The sequence below is a fragment of the Caloenas nicobarica genome, chromosome Z (genome assembly GCF_036013445.1).
Source record: "Caloenas nicobarica isolate bCalNic1 chromosome Z, bCalNic1.hap1, whole genome shotgun sequence".
In the NCBI taxonomy this organism is placed as follows: domain Eukaryota; kingdom Metazoa; phylum Chordata; class Aves; order Columbiformes; family Columbidae; genus Caloenas; species Caloenas nicobarica.
The window spans coordinates 25862626-25878011 of record NC_088284.1 but is presented as its reverse complement, the minus strand read 5'-3'; the positions used below and the strand labels follow the sequence as shown (position 1 = coordinate 25878011).

Genomic DNA, 15386 nt, shown 5'->3' with positions numbered 1-15386 from the left:
TTTCTATTCAAAGTTGAGGGTTGGATCTAAGGGAGAAGGAAGAGAGATGGGGACCACAAATTAGCCAGTAACTCAGGTTGAACAGGTCTTTAAATTGTCATTCCAGGTGATTATACATCTGCTTTTTTGGGCCTTAGTGTATCTATGTCCATATCCATGAAGGGACATTATAGCTGACATAGATTTGGCTCTTTTTCTCAGCTGCTTCCACCCATCTCTTCCCTTTGAGGCACAGAGCTGTCAGAGAATAGGTTGTCTGCCCTGGCACTCCAAAGGAATAATTCCCTATGTGATAATGGTGAATTCATCTGTTTCAGTAGCAAGAAGGGTTCAAGGCTGGTAGTGTTGGTTGCACTCCACTTACTTTTTGTAATGGTACAATTAACATTAGATGGTCCATGACAAAATGTCCCCTTTTCCAAAAAGCTGTGGCACCAGATTCATTTTGAGGTCACTCATAACAGTTTCAGCCAGAAATCATTCTGAAAATGTCTGCTCTAGAGGAACTTGATTCCTATACTTTAAAAACATACTTTTTAGTTTGGCGGGTACCAAAGCAGAAATCACGTCATGGCAGTGTAGGTGGTCTTGGCCCAAGGTCTCGTTTAGTGCTGGATCCGTGCCTGGGCTGGTGTTGAATTTTCTGCCCCACCTTCAGTGATGAATTCTGTCTCTTTATCTCATGTTTCTTTCCGCTCCCCCCGCCCTGGATTTTCATATATAGTATAAACACCAAACTTTCTCAGTGGCACACTACAAAATATTGATTCTGCAACTTCATTTCTAGTTATGCTAAATTGCATTTATACTCCATGTATAAGTTTATCTTTCTGCTAAATTTCTTCCCTCAAAATCCAGTGTTTTTTCCCCACATACTTGAGTCTAATGAAAATGTGATGTCTTTAAAAGTTATTTTCAAGTTCCATCAGCAGTCGTTAGTTTTGGTTCAAAAATTCACCAGTGAAATTTGGGGGCTGTGTTGCAGTTATAGTGAAACTTTCGGGACATTAACATCCGTGAAAGCTTTGGATTTCATTCGTTAATTTCTGAGGAACTTCACTGATAAAATTATAATGAAGTCTCATACTTGCCAGTTCTGTAGGGCTGCTAAGATGTCATGTAGCAAAATGAACATAGGTGCTTCTTGGAGTCTCGGTAAGGTGAGGAGAAGGGTCTGTGTTCTCAGAGTGAAACCCATAACATTGTATGGATGTTCTGATGTTACTACAATGGCTGAAGGAAATGGAGTAATCTTTTGATTAAGACAGGTTATTTCTGACAATTAGGTAATGCTCCCTGTGGCCTGAGGAAGATGGTATGTTTGGGCCTTGTTTTCTGAGACAGGTCAGAGGACTCCTCTCCTTTACATGTGTTACTGGGTCCAGAGCTCTACAGGGTTGGGACAATCTCCTATAGTGCATCTATACGGGAGATAGAACAGTGACACTCCTAGCCACTGCCATAATATGAATTTACCATAATATAAAAATTATAAACATTTAAACTGTTTCCTGGCTTAATTAGTAAAGTTTAGTCCTCACTTATGTTCATCTCTAGTTCTGTTATTCCAATACTTGCTTTCAAATCGAGGTCTTTATTAACCCCAGTGCAATAACATTTCTATATACAACAAACGGTATTGATTCTCTTACTGTATAGATTTTATGGAAGACCTGTAAGGTATATTAGAGCTACTTGATGAAAGCTTCTTTTATGCAGTAAGATTGCTGTAATCTTATTTTTGGGAAAGCCACCTGGAATTTTTATGTAGACTACAGGAAGTTTTTTAGATACTGTTAGTGATTGTTTCATGAAACAGCTTGTTAATGAGACCTTTGATTTGGTACTTTGTAATGTGGAGGGTCCAGTTCAGAGTCTGAGTTAAAGGCACACTTTGTAAGAGTCATCAGAGTGTGTTAGATTCAGCAGAGGGACAGCTAATGTAGAGACAAGAACAATTAAACCTCAAGAGCTGTCTGCAGTTATGCTTCATTTTAAAAAGTACTGTGTTAAAATGGGAAAGTTATATCAGAATGAAGCTAAAAGCTGCAAAACAAATATTTAACTGATGGTGTCCTTAAAGGGTTGTGTCCAAACACAGCTGAAAGCATCATAAACCCTGGCAGATGTTATGTGAAAATAGACAGGCCTTGAAAAAGAAAGGTCAAGGATCAGCTAGCTGAAGGAATCAAAGCTTTTACTAAATCCTTAAATACATAAAGAACAAAAACCCTGTGGAGGGTCTGTGCATCCAGTTGATTAAGTTATCAGTATAAAAGAAGCACTCTGGGCATGGCTACTGCAGAGAAGCTAAATGAAATGGTGTTTACTACTAATTGGGAAGATTCCCAAACTGCAGTTCATTTTTTTTATTGATGGGGGCGGGGGGCAGTGTGGTGGCAGGGTTGAGGGGGGGATGTGGAACGAGAGGAGTTCACCTAAAAAATCATCAGAGATGAAATTGTTTACTTGCTAAGGGTAATATCTAATCTCAAGCTTTAAAATCCCTGGGTACCGGAAGCCTGGAGGGTGGCAAATTTTATTGGATAGGAATGCAGGCTTTGTATATTAAGTAATAGATTAAAAGATAGGAGAAGGAGTAAATTATTATGTGTGTGGGGAGGTTGTTTGTTTGTTTGTGTTTGTTTGTGTTTGTGTATTTTCACATTACATCTGCCAGGGTTTATGATGCTTTCAGCTGTGTTTGGACACAACCCTTTAAGGACACCATCAGTTAAATATTTGTTTTTTGTTTGTTTTGTTTTGTGTTTGTTTGTGTGTTTGGGTTTGTGTGTGCATGTAGGAGGGAAGTTACCAGCAGAGTTTTTGAGGATTTGGTCTTACGATCTGTGCTGTTCAGTATAGTAATAACAGGGATGGTAAAGGCAGGGAGTAGTCAAATGGGAAAATTTGCTGGTGTAGCTGTTCCTCAAGGCAGTGAGGAGGGGAGAAGAGAGTGAAGGATCTCAGGAGGCCCCTACAGAACTGAGTGACTGGTCAGCATGGCAGTGGAGGTGGCTGAAGGCTGCATTCATGAAACAGGAGGACACTTCAGCCTGGAGAAGGATGAGAACATACAAGTCACTCAGCAGGAGGCCTGTGGGACTTCTCATCAGAGATGACAGAGGATGTCTCTGACAGACATGTAAAAGCATGTTGTAGGTGGAGATATTTCCAAAGAGAAATTAGAGGAGTACTTCACAGGGAAATCCTTTGGCAGTTACAAAATAGACCAACTGTGAGAAGCTCAGGAAAACACCTGAAACAAAAAAATAATTGGAAAAGTATTGAAGTCTTAAATATGATAGCACTGTTCTTACAATTCCCTGTCATCGCTGTTGGAGGTAGAATACTGGGCTATGTTCACTCTTTGTCCATACTGGTGTGGCCATTGGTCTCTTACCCAGTTGCTTGAGCTGGTGAATTGGATATCTGAGATCTATTTTCATTCATACATAAATAATTATGTAGAGAGTTAATATAAGTTTATATGTATATTTAGCTGCAGATAAGAGAAAAAGGTTTTTTATGTGTGATTTTTTTGTTGTGTGTTTGCTTTCCTTTCTTTCAGTATCATTTTATGGTGATAGCTTTGTGGCGTTGAACAGGGCAGAAGCATCCTCTCAGACATCCTTACAGTTGCGGTTTCGAACAAGCAAGCCATATGGACTACTTTTTCTTGCAGCTGGGAAGAAGGATTATTGTTTAATTGAGCTACGCTCAGGAAATTTACAGGTATGGTTTATAACTATAGCTTAAAATATATGTGCAGCCCGTATTGTTTAGTGTTTTTCTTCAATCTGTTATCTATAACAATTCTCTAAGTTTATGTTTAAAAAATTGAAAAATTACGTACTATGATTGATAATTTCAAAATATGGTATTTATTTCTTAGAGAATCACAGAATGGTTAGGGTTGGAAGGGACCTCTGGAGATCATCTAGTTCAACCCAAACAATGATAGCTATTAAATTTTGCCTCTAAAAGCCTTTGAGATCTCTAGATCTTAAGATCATTGTGTTCAAAGCATGAGGTTCAGTAAAGGCAAAATTTCAGGTTTATGATGTTAGCATCATAGAAAATGTTTGGATCCAAATAATAGTTTTTCTGCAAGGTAAGTAATTGAAAGATCATTGTCACTTGGGTTATCAGGAGTCGTTGGTCCTAGCAGAACTACAGAGGAGTCCATTCCCTCTTCTGCAATTATTCAAGTAATATTTGTGATGGCAAGTAAACCTACACAAAATTATAGTGGGATTTTATTTTGCAGTTATATTTTGTAAATTATGTACTTAATATGAAAATTTTTGAAAATTAATCTGTTAATGCTATATTAATATATGCTTGTGAAAAATGCCACTTTGGATTTTGATAGTTAAAATTCTGTCTCTTGCAGGTGAAAATTAACCTTGGCGTGGGGGAACGAGTGCTGCATTCTCAGCAAAGATCTCAGCTAAATGATTTAGCTTGGCATGTGGTTGAACTACATCATGAACATGATAACGTCACATTGGTAATTGATAAACATGGTAGAACTAGTGCAAAAATGCCTGGCATTCTCTATGAATTAAATATTGATTATGGATTCTATGTAGGTGGTACTAGTAAACTTGACGTTCCCTACCTTGTTGGAGCACTGCCAAATTTCCGAGGATGTATTGATGATGTGTCATTCAATGAGCTAGACATTCTGATGCCCCTGAGACCTTCCCCTGGCTTTAAAAATCTCCATGAAGTTTCGGTGGGATGCAGTGATGAATTCTTTGCAAGTGAAGATGAACCCATTAGTTTCTTCAGTTCCAGATCCTATGTTTCTTTCCCATTGTGGAATGTTGACGATGAGGGAATCTTGCAGTATGCATTGCAAACCTCAGCTGCGCATGGCTTGCTGCTTTACCATTCTGGGCAAGCAGGAGATTTCGTTGCAATGGAAATGGAAGATGGATTCATTAAAGCCTACACTGGAAAACACAAAAGTAGAACCCAGCTTTCCTCTCGTACATTAGTCAATGATAGTCGTTGGCACTACGTTGAACTGAAATTTACTGCAGAGTATTTGCAGCTGACATTGGATGAAGAAACGATGAAAAAGTCATTGCCTCCCCACAGTAAGATGCCACTTCTGAAGGGGTCTCTCTTTGTAGGTGGTGTAGATGACAGCACACGATCAGACGTGATTAAGTTAGAACTACCATCAGTGACTGGGAAGTATGCCAGAGGAGGATCCTTCAAAGGTTGCCTAAGAGACCTGAAAGCCAATTCAGAAAAGAAATCACTTAAGAATGTTCTGGTAACAAAGGACATTTCAGCTGGGTGTGAAATGGAGAGTGCATTTAATACAAATCTTTCTTTAGAGGTCTCTGTAAAGAACCCTCCTGTGAAAGCAGCCCCAACATTTGCCATTTCCCCTGAAAGCGCTGTCTCTCTGGGCAAGGAAGACAAAAGTTACTTTTTAGTTCTAAATAACTTGATTGTGCTAGAGGGTGGACAAGCTTTACTTGAACCTAAGCATATTAAAGTCAGCTTAGACTTTCAGAAATTAGGTATTAATCAATCGCAAATTCTTTTTGAAATAAAGGAACCACCCTCTCATGGAGACTTGAAACTAGATGGTGAGCCAGCGGAGGAGGTAAATACATTTACTCTGCAGGACGTGTGGCAAGGGAAGATTCTTTATGTCCATGATGGCTCTGAGGATACTTCTGATTATTTTAATTTCTCGATTTTTGCCAGCAGTGAGAAGGTTATGCCTCCATACTTAAAAGGAAATGAGCAGCATGTGTTTAGCATTACTGTCACTCCAGTAAATGATGCTCCTGAGATCACACTTCCCAAGGGAAACTTGCTTCTTCTCGTAGAGAACTCAAAGAAACGTTTAACTAGTGAGCTGATGAAAGTTCTAGATAAGGATACGGATCCTGTGGGCCTCAGTCTTTCAGTGCTTGGAAATCTGAATGCAGATGCAGGATTTTTAGAAAATTCAAAGCATCCTGGGAAAGCTATTACTACTTTTTCTAATGAGGACTTAAGAGAAGGCACTATTTTCTTTGTCCACACAGGTGTCAAGAACTCAAGGATTGTTCTGAGGGCGAGTGATGGTGAGAAAGTGAGCAACACTGTTGTGTTACGTGTCATGGCAGTTCCTTTGGATTACAGAGTTGTCAACAACTCAGGAATAAAACTACTCCAAGGTGTTACAGCTCTGATCACACCTAGGCATCTGGCAGTTGAAACAAATGCCAACCTCCAGGAGCCGGAGATACGGTATGAGATCACAGAGCCACCCCAGTTTGGGGAAATCCAAAGGCAGCATTCAAGGGGAGAATGGAAGAGCGTCAGCTCTTTTTCTCAACGCTCTGTTCAGCGCAGCCGTGTGAGATACTGTAGCACTTTTAAAGAAATTCAGCTGGAAAATGTTACTGACCAATTTAAATTCAAAGTTGTCATAGGAAATAGAATCAGTAAAGAGCACACATTTCCAATCAAAGTGAAGTGGTTAAGGTACAGTTTATTGAAACATGTGCCTCTAGAAATTGAAAAATCAAAAAAGAAGTACTTGAATTCAGGTAATCTTTTTGCTGTGATTGTGGATCTAGAAATACCTGAAGATGAGCTTCATTTTAAATTGTTGTCCCTACCAAAGCATGGACAAATACTACTTAATGACCAGCCTTTGAAAAAAGATTCAGTCTTTAGCCAGAAAGATATTACCTATCAAAAAGTGGCATATGAATTAATCAGTAGATTCAATGAAGACAACCGTGATTCATTTAGATTCATCATTTCTACAAAGTACTTGGAATCAAATTTATACAACTTTGAAGTTTACATCAAATCAGATTTCAGAAACATTATTTTGACTAACTATGGCCTTACTGTTACTGAAGGTGAAGGAGAGTTAATAACAAGCACAAAATTGTTTGTGCATACACCAGATAACAAAACTTTCCAGTATAAAGTTATACAGTTTCCTAAGCATGGGAAGTTAAAACTCATTAATTTTTCAGGTTCATTCGAGAGTAATGACAATCTCACCACTTTCACTAACAAAGATATAACTGATAAACGCCTTATGTATGTGCATGACGATTCCGAGACAGTGTTTGATGATTTTCTTGTCAGAGCTTCCAGTAAAGAGTCAGGGAAGTGGGCAGACTTCGATCCAGAAGTAGAACCTTTGTCAGTAGAAATTAGATTCAACATTTCTGTCCAGCTGAAGAATGATGAGAAACCAGTACGTGTAATTGATAAGACATTTAACGTAGTGAGAAATGGGCAGCGATTATTAACGTTGGCAGATCTTTGCTATCATGATCCTGATGCTGATTTTGATGACGGACAGTTACTATATACTAGACGTGGCATTTCCAATGGGGATTTGGTGCTAACAAATGATACTTTGCACAGACTCTACCAGTTCAAACAAACAGACCTGGAGCAAAAGCAAGTCCTGTTCGTACACCATGGTGCAGATTTTGGGCGTTTTGTGCTCTTTGTGACAGATGGCAAACACTATACCTCTTTGCTTGTAGAAGTTAATGCCACTGATCCTTATGTTAGTTTGGCAAATAATACGGGCTTATTGGTTCAGAAAGGAAAAGAGGAAACTGTTACGACAGCTAACCTAAGTGCTATTACAAACCAAGACATCAGAAATTATAATGAGATTACATATGAGATATTCTCTTTCCCCAAATACGGAAGAATATATCGAAATAATCTGTTGGTGGATTCCTTTACTCAGCTTGATCTGACAAAGGGGCATGTGACTTACAGGCATGATGACAGCAACAACCTTATTGACACATTTAACTTTACAATCCATGCTAGAGATGTCCATTTAGATGCTGGAGTGCATGTTCGCATATATTTGGAAAGTCATCAGTGGCCACCAAGGATTGTGAACAAAAACAATCTCTTAGTTGAAGAAGGAAAACCAGTTAAAATCAGTAAAGGGAAACTGCAGGTAAGTTAACTGCATTGTCTGTTTCTTCTGTCTTGTAGCAAATTTTCTTCACTGCTTTCTCAGCCATTGCAATACCTTTAGTCTCCCTGTATTATTTAACTCCTGTTGGTTTTCACTAACATGACTACATTCTGGATGCATAATTCTGGAGAGACTAACAGTAGCAAGTTTCCATTTCTATTAAGGAAAATGAGTTATGTTAAAGAAAAAAATTGCCCATAGTCTTTGACTCCATTATGTTTGTGCTTGAGAAAGTTAAGATTAGGAGATGCTGCACTTTAGTTATGACAATTGTTTGTACTTCATGAATCATTCTTAGCTGACCTGGTCATAAATGCCAAGGAAGAAAGGGCTTTTTTTCATTCAGTTTGGAGTTTGCCCAGTTAACACTGTCTGAGGTTTGCATCCAAAATTTTAAGAACATAAAGTCACAGACATGAGATCATTTCTCTTTGTCTAATACTTTCCTCCCCATTGTTTGTAGCCTTTCAATAACCACTGCGAGGGGGCTCAGGCAGCACATCTGTGCTGCCCAAATTCTTGTTTCAGGCACGGATCTACAGTTCTTAGGCTACTAGTTAATTCTGCAGTGTGTTTCTTTTCAGAATTTACAAAACATAGTTTTTGTGGGGTTACAAAACACTTATGTGCCATGTTTGTTTAACACATGTCTACTTAGGTATTTTATTGTATTAGGAGTTTTCAGATAAACTATGTAAGCCAAATAAAGAATGCCAATTAATTAGGTAGACAGGGTTAAAAGTGAAAAATTCAGAAGATAATTATAGAATTTCTCCCATTTCTGTTGAAGTAATTTTGGGGTCTATTTTTAAATTCAAGGTCGTTCATGAAAACAGCCCTCCATCTGAGATGGTATTCACAGTAAGACAGCTTCCAGTACACGGATATATTCGGAAGTTTTCCTCAGAAGAAAGTTGTCTCGGTGCTGACCAAAGGCCAGTTTTGAGCTTCACACAGCAAGATGTTGATGAGGGCAAAGTTCAGTACATGCAGACAGTTTCTGACCAGCGAGATGATCAGTTTTCTCTGGATGTAACCAATGGTGTCCGAACAGTGAGTGGAATAGAGATCTCTGTAGACATCATCCCCAAAATGATTCCACTGGAAGTACAGAACTTCACAGTAATTGAAGGGGGCTCGAAAGCCCTGGTGGAAGACTATCTAAAAATTAGTAGTGGACATTTTGCAGGACTCAGCTGTGAATTTATTTTAATTGAGCAGCCAAAGCATGGGTATGTTGAAAACTCTCATGTTCCTGGAATAAAGTTAACCACATTTACCAGAAAACAGGTAATGCATTTAAATCTGATTTGCTGTAGTCACAATTAATTGTTTGAACTGCTAAAAGCTATTTTTTACCTGTAGTGGGACAATTTGGTGGTGTCATGTCTTTGATCACAGAGAACCGGTATATGCATAGTAAGCTAATTTTTGGTCTTTTAGCTCTGAGAAGCAAACCTGTATCATAAGTCACCATCTACTAATACTATGTTCAGTTCATAGACTCCAGGAAACATTGTGGTAAATGTAGTGGGATTGTATTTTCCATTTTCCCTTCAGGGGAAGGGGGAATGCCAGCACTGGCAAGTTAAGATATTCTGGCTAGAGGAATAGACAGATGAGGTGTAAAATCTTCTGTTATGAACAGAACAAAAACAGGGGTACAGATCAGATGTGAGCATAAATAAAGTCTTAGAAGTCATAAAACGTGGAGGCAGTAAATGCAGAAGGGCATGACTAGACTTGATTTTTTTTTAAATGTAGCATTTATTTTATTTTAGCCTCTTTAATTTTTCAGGTTGTTATATTTTTCAGGTGGAACAAGGGTTAATCTACTATGTTCATGATGACAGCGAGGAACTGATGGACAATTTTACTGTGATAGTAAATAACACGGAATTGTGGAAACAAAGCTTGCCCCGAACTGTATTTGTAACAGTTACTGCAGTAAATGATGAAGCTCCTGTTATAAAAGTTAACAGAGTTCTTCAGGTATGTTTGTCAACATTTTTAAATGTTAAAGTTATTTCTAACCTGCTACCATTTAGTGCATCTTCATTAACAGAGTACTAGATTTGTATCTGGGGGGATAGTCAATATAATAAATGGTGGTCCTGGGATTTAAAATAAATTAGTGTAAATAAAGGGAGGCAGCACATGAGTAATGTGTATTTGGGGAGATTCTAGTCATCAGGAAGAATGTTTTCTGCTGTTGCAATATAAAGTTTATCTAGAAGGCTGACTGAGCTTTCTTTTAATCTTAAAGATACATGAAGTCTCTTGGACTGACCTCAGGCTTGTAGGTGGGATGGCTTGCACCTGGATCATTGTTGTGTTTTGGTATTGTTTGCTGAATTGTCCTGAGGGCTGTTAACGAACAGCATAGCTTAGAAAAGTACCACGAGTGATTAATTAGTGATGATGAGGGTGCAAACATCTCACTGTTGTCTTTGCTAAGCCTTCACACCCTGTGCCTCTTGCTGTTAAGGGTACCGCAGGGTAAGACCTGTTGAGGTCTGTTCTGCTGCCTGCTGCTCTCTGGATCCCCAGTGGGATGGGACAAGAGAAGAGAGCAGTATTCTCACTGGCACTTCATTGGAGAATTGGTTATGTGTTGGGTATTTCTGACACAAAACAGGAATGTTCCTGTTTTTAAAAGTTCCTGATAAGAATAATACAATGCAATCTGTGAAAATCTAGGCTGCTAGGGGCCGTAAAAGTATTAGTGCAGACACTGAGGCTATTGCTGTGTGATACTGTGAGCTAAAAAAAGAACATGCTTACTTGTTTCTAAATCTGCCCCCCGCCCCAGTTCCTCAAGAAAATGACAAAATTGTTGACTGATGCTACCTTTTGCTCTTAATAACCATACATGTCTTTTTAATCTTTTGATCTTCAAAAAAGGTCACTACCATCACTTCAGTTTCAGTGCTTTTCCAGATTTATTTATTTATAAGATTGATTATTTTTTGTGTTGTAATAGCACTCAGTAACCAGAACAAATTTATTATGGACACTGTGACCATGTAAGCCAAAAGGCTTCCAGTCTGAGATCTGATGAGTAAAACCAAATTAGGTGATTCTGAAAAGCAGAATAAAATGGGAATGGGTCAGCTAATGAACCTGTGGTCACAGTAAACCAGCTGAGAGGCACCAAGACAGAGGAGATATTTAGGAACAGGTTTGAAAGAAGTTAGAGTGTTTTGGGACTACATCATCCCCAGTGCTATGTGATACAGTTTACAAATAGATGGCAGCTAAACTAGGCATTTCATTTTACATATTTATTTGTGTACTGCAGAAGGAGAATGGATTACTGTAAAGATGATCATAACCTTTTGTTTTGTATTTAGCCTTTTCATATAAGAAAAGACATAATTTTTAAAGAGCAATAATGGTAGTATTGTGCAGCTTCGCAGTGACAGCAGGTAATCTGTGCCAATCTGCAGATAGCCACAACACAAGATACTCTGCTCTGGGCAGAGATTGCTGGCAAAGGGGCAGACTCACTTCACAAGCATTTGTGTGGTACAGTTTCCCTGGTGGTACAATTCCCTGCTTAAAGTAATCACAATGGTACTCTACAGACATCAGCACAGCACACAGTAATGTTTGTCTGGTCACAGACAAGAGGGATATATGTCCAGTCAGTTTTTCAGTGTTTCCCTTCTGGTGCATTGCTGGCATTGAACTGCAGTCTGTTAACAGAACAGAGGCTGTGCAGTCCACTGCAGTGCAGCATATAGATTTTTCTGAAAATATATGTAAGTCTAGGCTTCTGAAGAGCGATGATAACAGAGCTTAAGGTAGTCAAAGTTGGTCCTCTCTGCTGGGGAGGCAGTTTGCATACCCAGAACCAGGATGCTGCCTTTGTGTCTGTAGCTTTGCTAGTCATGCATAAGTTATTGCTGAGAAATAACCTTTATTTTTGTCAGGAGTGGGTACTAATATGCACACAAATGTCGGATTCATGTGCATACTAAAACAAAGCCAGCAGTCAAGTTATATACTGTGAGGAATACACTGAGATGATCCTTCTTCAAAACAAACTTGAACATTCCAAGTAGGTGGGAGAAAATTAATTTTCCTTAGTCCTGCTAAATATTGAGATGAACCAGGCATTCCCTGTGTAGGTTGATACTTGCTGGCACCATATTCTGGCCAAGCAGTATATGCTCCCCAAGGACATTGCTAGTAGCGAATGTTGAGTAATAAACTGTCTGTTGCTTTTTAAAAGGCAGTATCTTTTTTATATCTTTTGAAAGGTTGGAAATGTACAAAATGTACAAAAGTATAAAATGAGGGACCAATACTGTGAAACCTGAGGTCCAGTAGGACCATTTGAGTTGACTGAAGTTCAGCACTCAGAAATTTTGCAGGTCTCAATATAAAGAGTTAGAAAGAACTGCTGAACAAATAATAAATAGGTTAGCTTTTGGCATCTGCTGCTGAGAAATAGCTTCTGTGAAGAGCTGCATTATGCGGCCAGTGATGCTGGCGTGGATATATGAAAGTTAATTTTGGCCTTTGTCATGGGGCTTCTGGCCAAATGCAAGACACTGTTGAGCATGTGCACAGATGCTGAATGACTCCTTCAGCTCCCTCACTTCCAAGGCATCTAGAACATCCCGTCTTCAAACAATCTTGTCTGTTATTATCAAGGTTATGAACACCATCAAGGTTGTAAAAAACATCGGGGGAATTTCAGGAGGACATACAACCAAACATTTTGAGAGTTGTTTCTGATTTTTCTCTATGAAGTGAAAGTAAGTGAAGGTTTTAGGGATTTTTTTTTTTGGCTGCGAATTTATGACGTGCTGAAGTATTTACGTTAACATAATGTATGAAATACAGAAAATGCTACTCTCCTGTAAGCTTCTGTAATGTATGCTAATAACCTTTGCATTTAATTTAAAGCGTTTCCATTAGAACTGTAAGTGCACGAGGGGTGTGTTTATTTAGAAACAATACAGCATTTTACGTATGATTTCCTGAAATTTCCATAGATTCTATAGTCATTTTTAATGGGGTGGGAATGAGGAAGGGAAATAGAATATTTTTAAGAAAATCACTATCCTGGCATTATTTGCTGCGTTTATGTATGTGTTTAAATATATTTATGGGTAGTGATGCTGTGAAATGACCATATCCTCTTGTTCCCACAAGAGGGCAATATTTTCCTAGAATTAGATTTTTTAAAACCAAATTCAAACACCTTTTTTTTTTTTCCCCTTTAAATCACTAACCAGAGTGTTAAAATGGCCGTGAATACGGAGTGTTTGGTAGGAAATGTGGCATGCAAGGAGATGCTGATAAGCTGAATGGTGTAAGTAGAGCAGAATGGATTATTGCCCAGTGGGCAGGGTCATGAATCTTCTTTCTGACCATGTCTGTGTAATGTGTTAGGCACATAGAAAATTACTGTAATGCTACATTGTGAAAGTTCAGATACAGTTTTCATGGCACTCTTCAAGGAGGGCTTGATTCCAGATGTGGAAAATAAGCCACTTACACAGTTGTTTACCCTATTCTGAGTGTCTGCTCCTCTACAGCCCTTTTCAGCTCTTGGATCTCCTTTCACTCTTCAAGGATCATTTTGCAGGTCATGGAGTAACTCAGCATGTACAGTACTTTAAAAAAGTATTGTGTGTTACTGTGTTGGAACAATAGAAATGAACATTGGCTTTATAGAAAAAAAAAAAGGCTTATTTTTTCCTTTAGTAAGAGAAACAATTTCAAAACTATTTGACACTTTATGAGTCATTTGTAGTAACATGTTTGCATTGTCCTGTCTTTTTTTTTTTCTTTTGCATATTCTGTCTGTGACCTTCTATTTTCTCTGTAGGATAATCTGAATCAAGTGCTACTGAGATGAATTAAAGGGTCTCAGTACAAAACCAGTGACACTGATGTGCTTATTTGATGCCGCTCAGCCTCTATTATTAGTTATCATCCTGTGTTTTCACAGGTAACATCCTTTATTGAACTTTGATACATATTTCAAGGGAGAAAACAGCTATTTCCTGTTTGCAGGATATTTTCTATTATAAAATGTAACGCAAACTTATTTTTCAAACTTTTTTTCTAATTAGAAAACACATGTAATTTCATTTTAGTATCTCTCTTTCCATGGCACATATTTTGTGGCACAATGTAGTCTGAAGTCTTTCCTCTATTGAAATGTCATGGCAAAAATCCAAGTGCCTTTAAAAAGTTTTCTTCCATGACTTTTATTAAAAAGTAAAATTAGTACTTAGGGAAAAATCTGTGATTGCTGATTTTTGGTTTCGGCAGAGGTAAAATGCCCTTTGTCAAAGATCCTGTTTCTTCTTCAACCATTTGGTATGATGTTCTTACCAGGTATTTGTTAAGTCTGTTGAGACAGTACAGGACAGGAAGGGACGATGCAGTATGAGTTTTGAAGCTCCCACTGAAGTTTTTAACGGCTCAGGCTCTTAAGGTTGTACACTAGATGAACTTTGCATGGAAAGAATTGGTATTGATGTATTGAATATTTAGGAATTTCGTTTTGTATTGAGCTAAGTATGTATTGTTCTTTGTACTTTTTTTTGTAATTCCAAATAAATACAGGAAAGATGAAGAGTACATGGGCTGTTGCTTATAGTTTCCTAACAATAAATTATCCAGTGAGATATGGATGAAGCTCAGATATCAGTCTTTTCTGCTTGAAAGTTTGAACATATCTTAAGCTTAAAAAAAAAGGCACTTAGATTTACTAAAATTAAGTAATGGGTTTTAGACTGTTTTTCCAAATGCCAGTTACCTATTTTGTCTGCAAGCATGACCTTGCAAAATGCTGAGCAGCTATTGGAGGTGTTGATTCCTTCATGTGCCTCTGGACTGAGCATATCTGTGGATTGCTTGGTGCACTAAAAAAGGGCCTTTAGTGTGTGTTAGTAGAAGGAAATAATGCAGCTACAAGAAGTTTTCAATTTGTATTAGGGATTATGCTGTCTGCGTGCTGTTTCTCTTTTTTCTTTTCTGCTGGTGAAAGTTGGGCATGTTGAATGCCTTGCCTGCTATGAAGTACACGACACTAATATTCATGTGTATGTGTTGGAAAGGAGCTCCTTGACTCGGTTATCAAAGTACAATTTTGTTATGTTTGTAAGAGTTTGGATGGAGTCTGACAAATAGAGTACTTGTGCTGCAGTTGTCTAAAACTCAAACTGATGTAGGGCGTGTTTGCTTGTATTATTTCATGGTCTTGTTTTTTGAAAACCGTTTGCCAACATTAACTATTCCAGGCCATGATCAGAGCTTTGATCGGACAGTAAGGAAACTCGTCATAGCTGATGGCATTGCTCAGCACATATCTTTATTGTTTTTCTTTGAAGGTTTCGCCCACATGCCCCAATTTTCTTTTTTATGCATTTGC

At 38.2% G+C, this 15386-nt stretch overlaps 1 protein-coding gene across 3 annotated transcripts in view; it reads left to right on the top strand.

The window, feature by feature from the left end:
* Window positions 1-15386, top strand: part of LOC136002616 (chondroitin sulfate proteoglycan 4-like) — a 40547-nt gene that overhangs the window by 7123 nt on the left and 18038 nt on the right. Inside the window, exons 2-6 of one of the 3 annotated variants that reach the window (XM_065657866.1) lie at window positions 3572-3735; window positions 4397-5108; window positions 6060-7966; window positions 8807-9277; window positions 9803-9979. In XM_065657866.1, coding sequence (XP_065513938.1) covers window positions 3572-3735; window positions 4397-5108; window positions 6060-7966; window positions 8807-9277; window positions 9803-9979 — 3431 coding nt within the window. Of the gene's footprint in view, window positions 1-3571; window positions 3736-4396; window positions 7967-8806; window positions 9278-9802; window positions 9980-15386 lie in introns of those variants that run through there. The other 2 variants (XM_065657864.1, XM_065657865.1) reach the window with 2 other exon arrangements.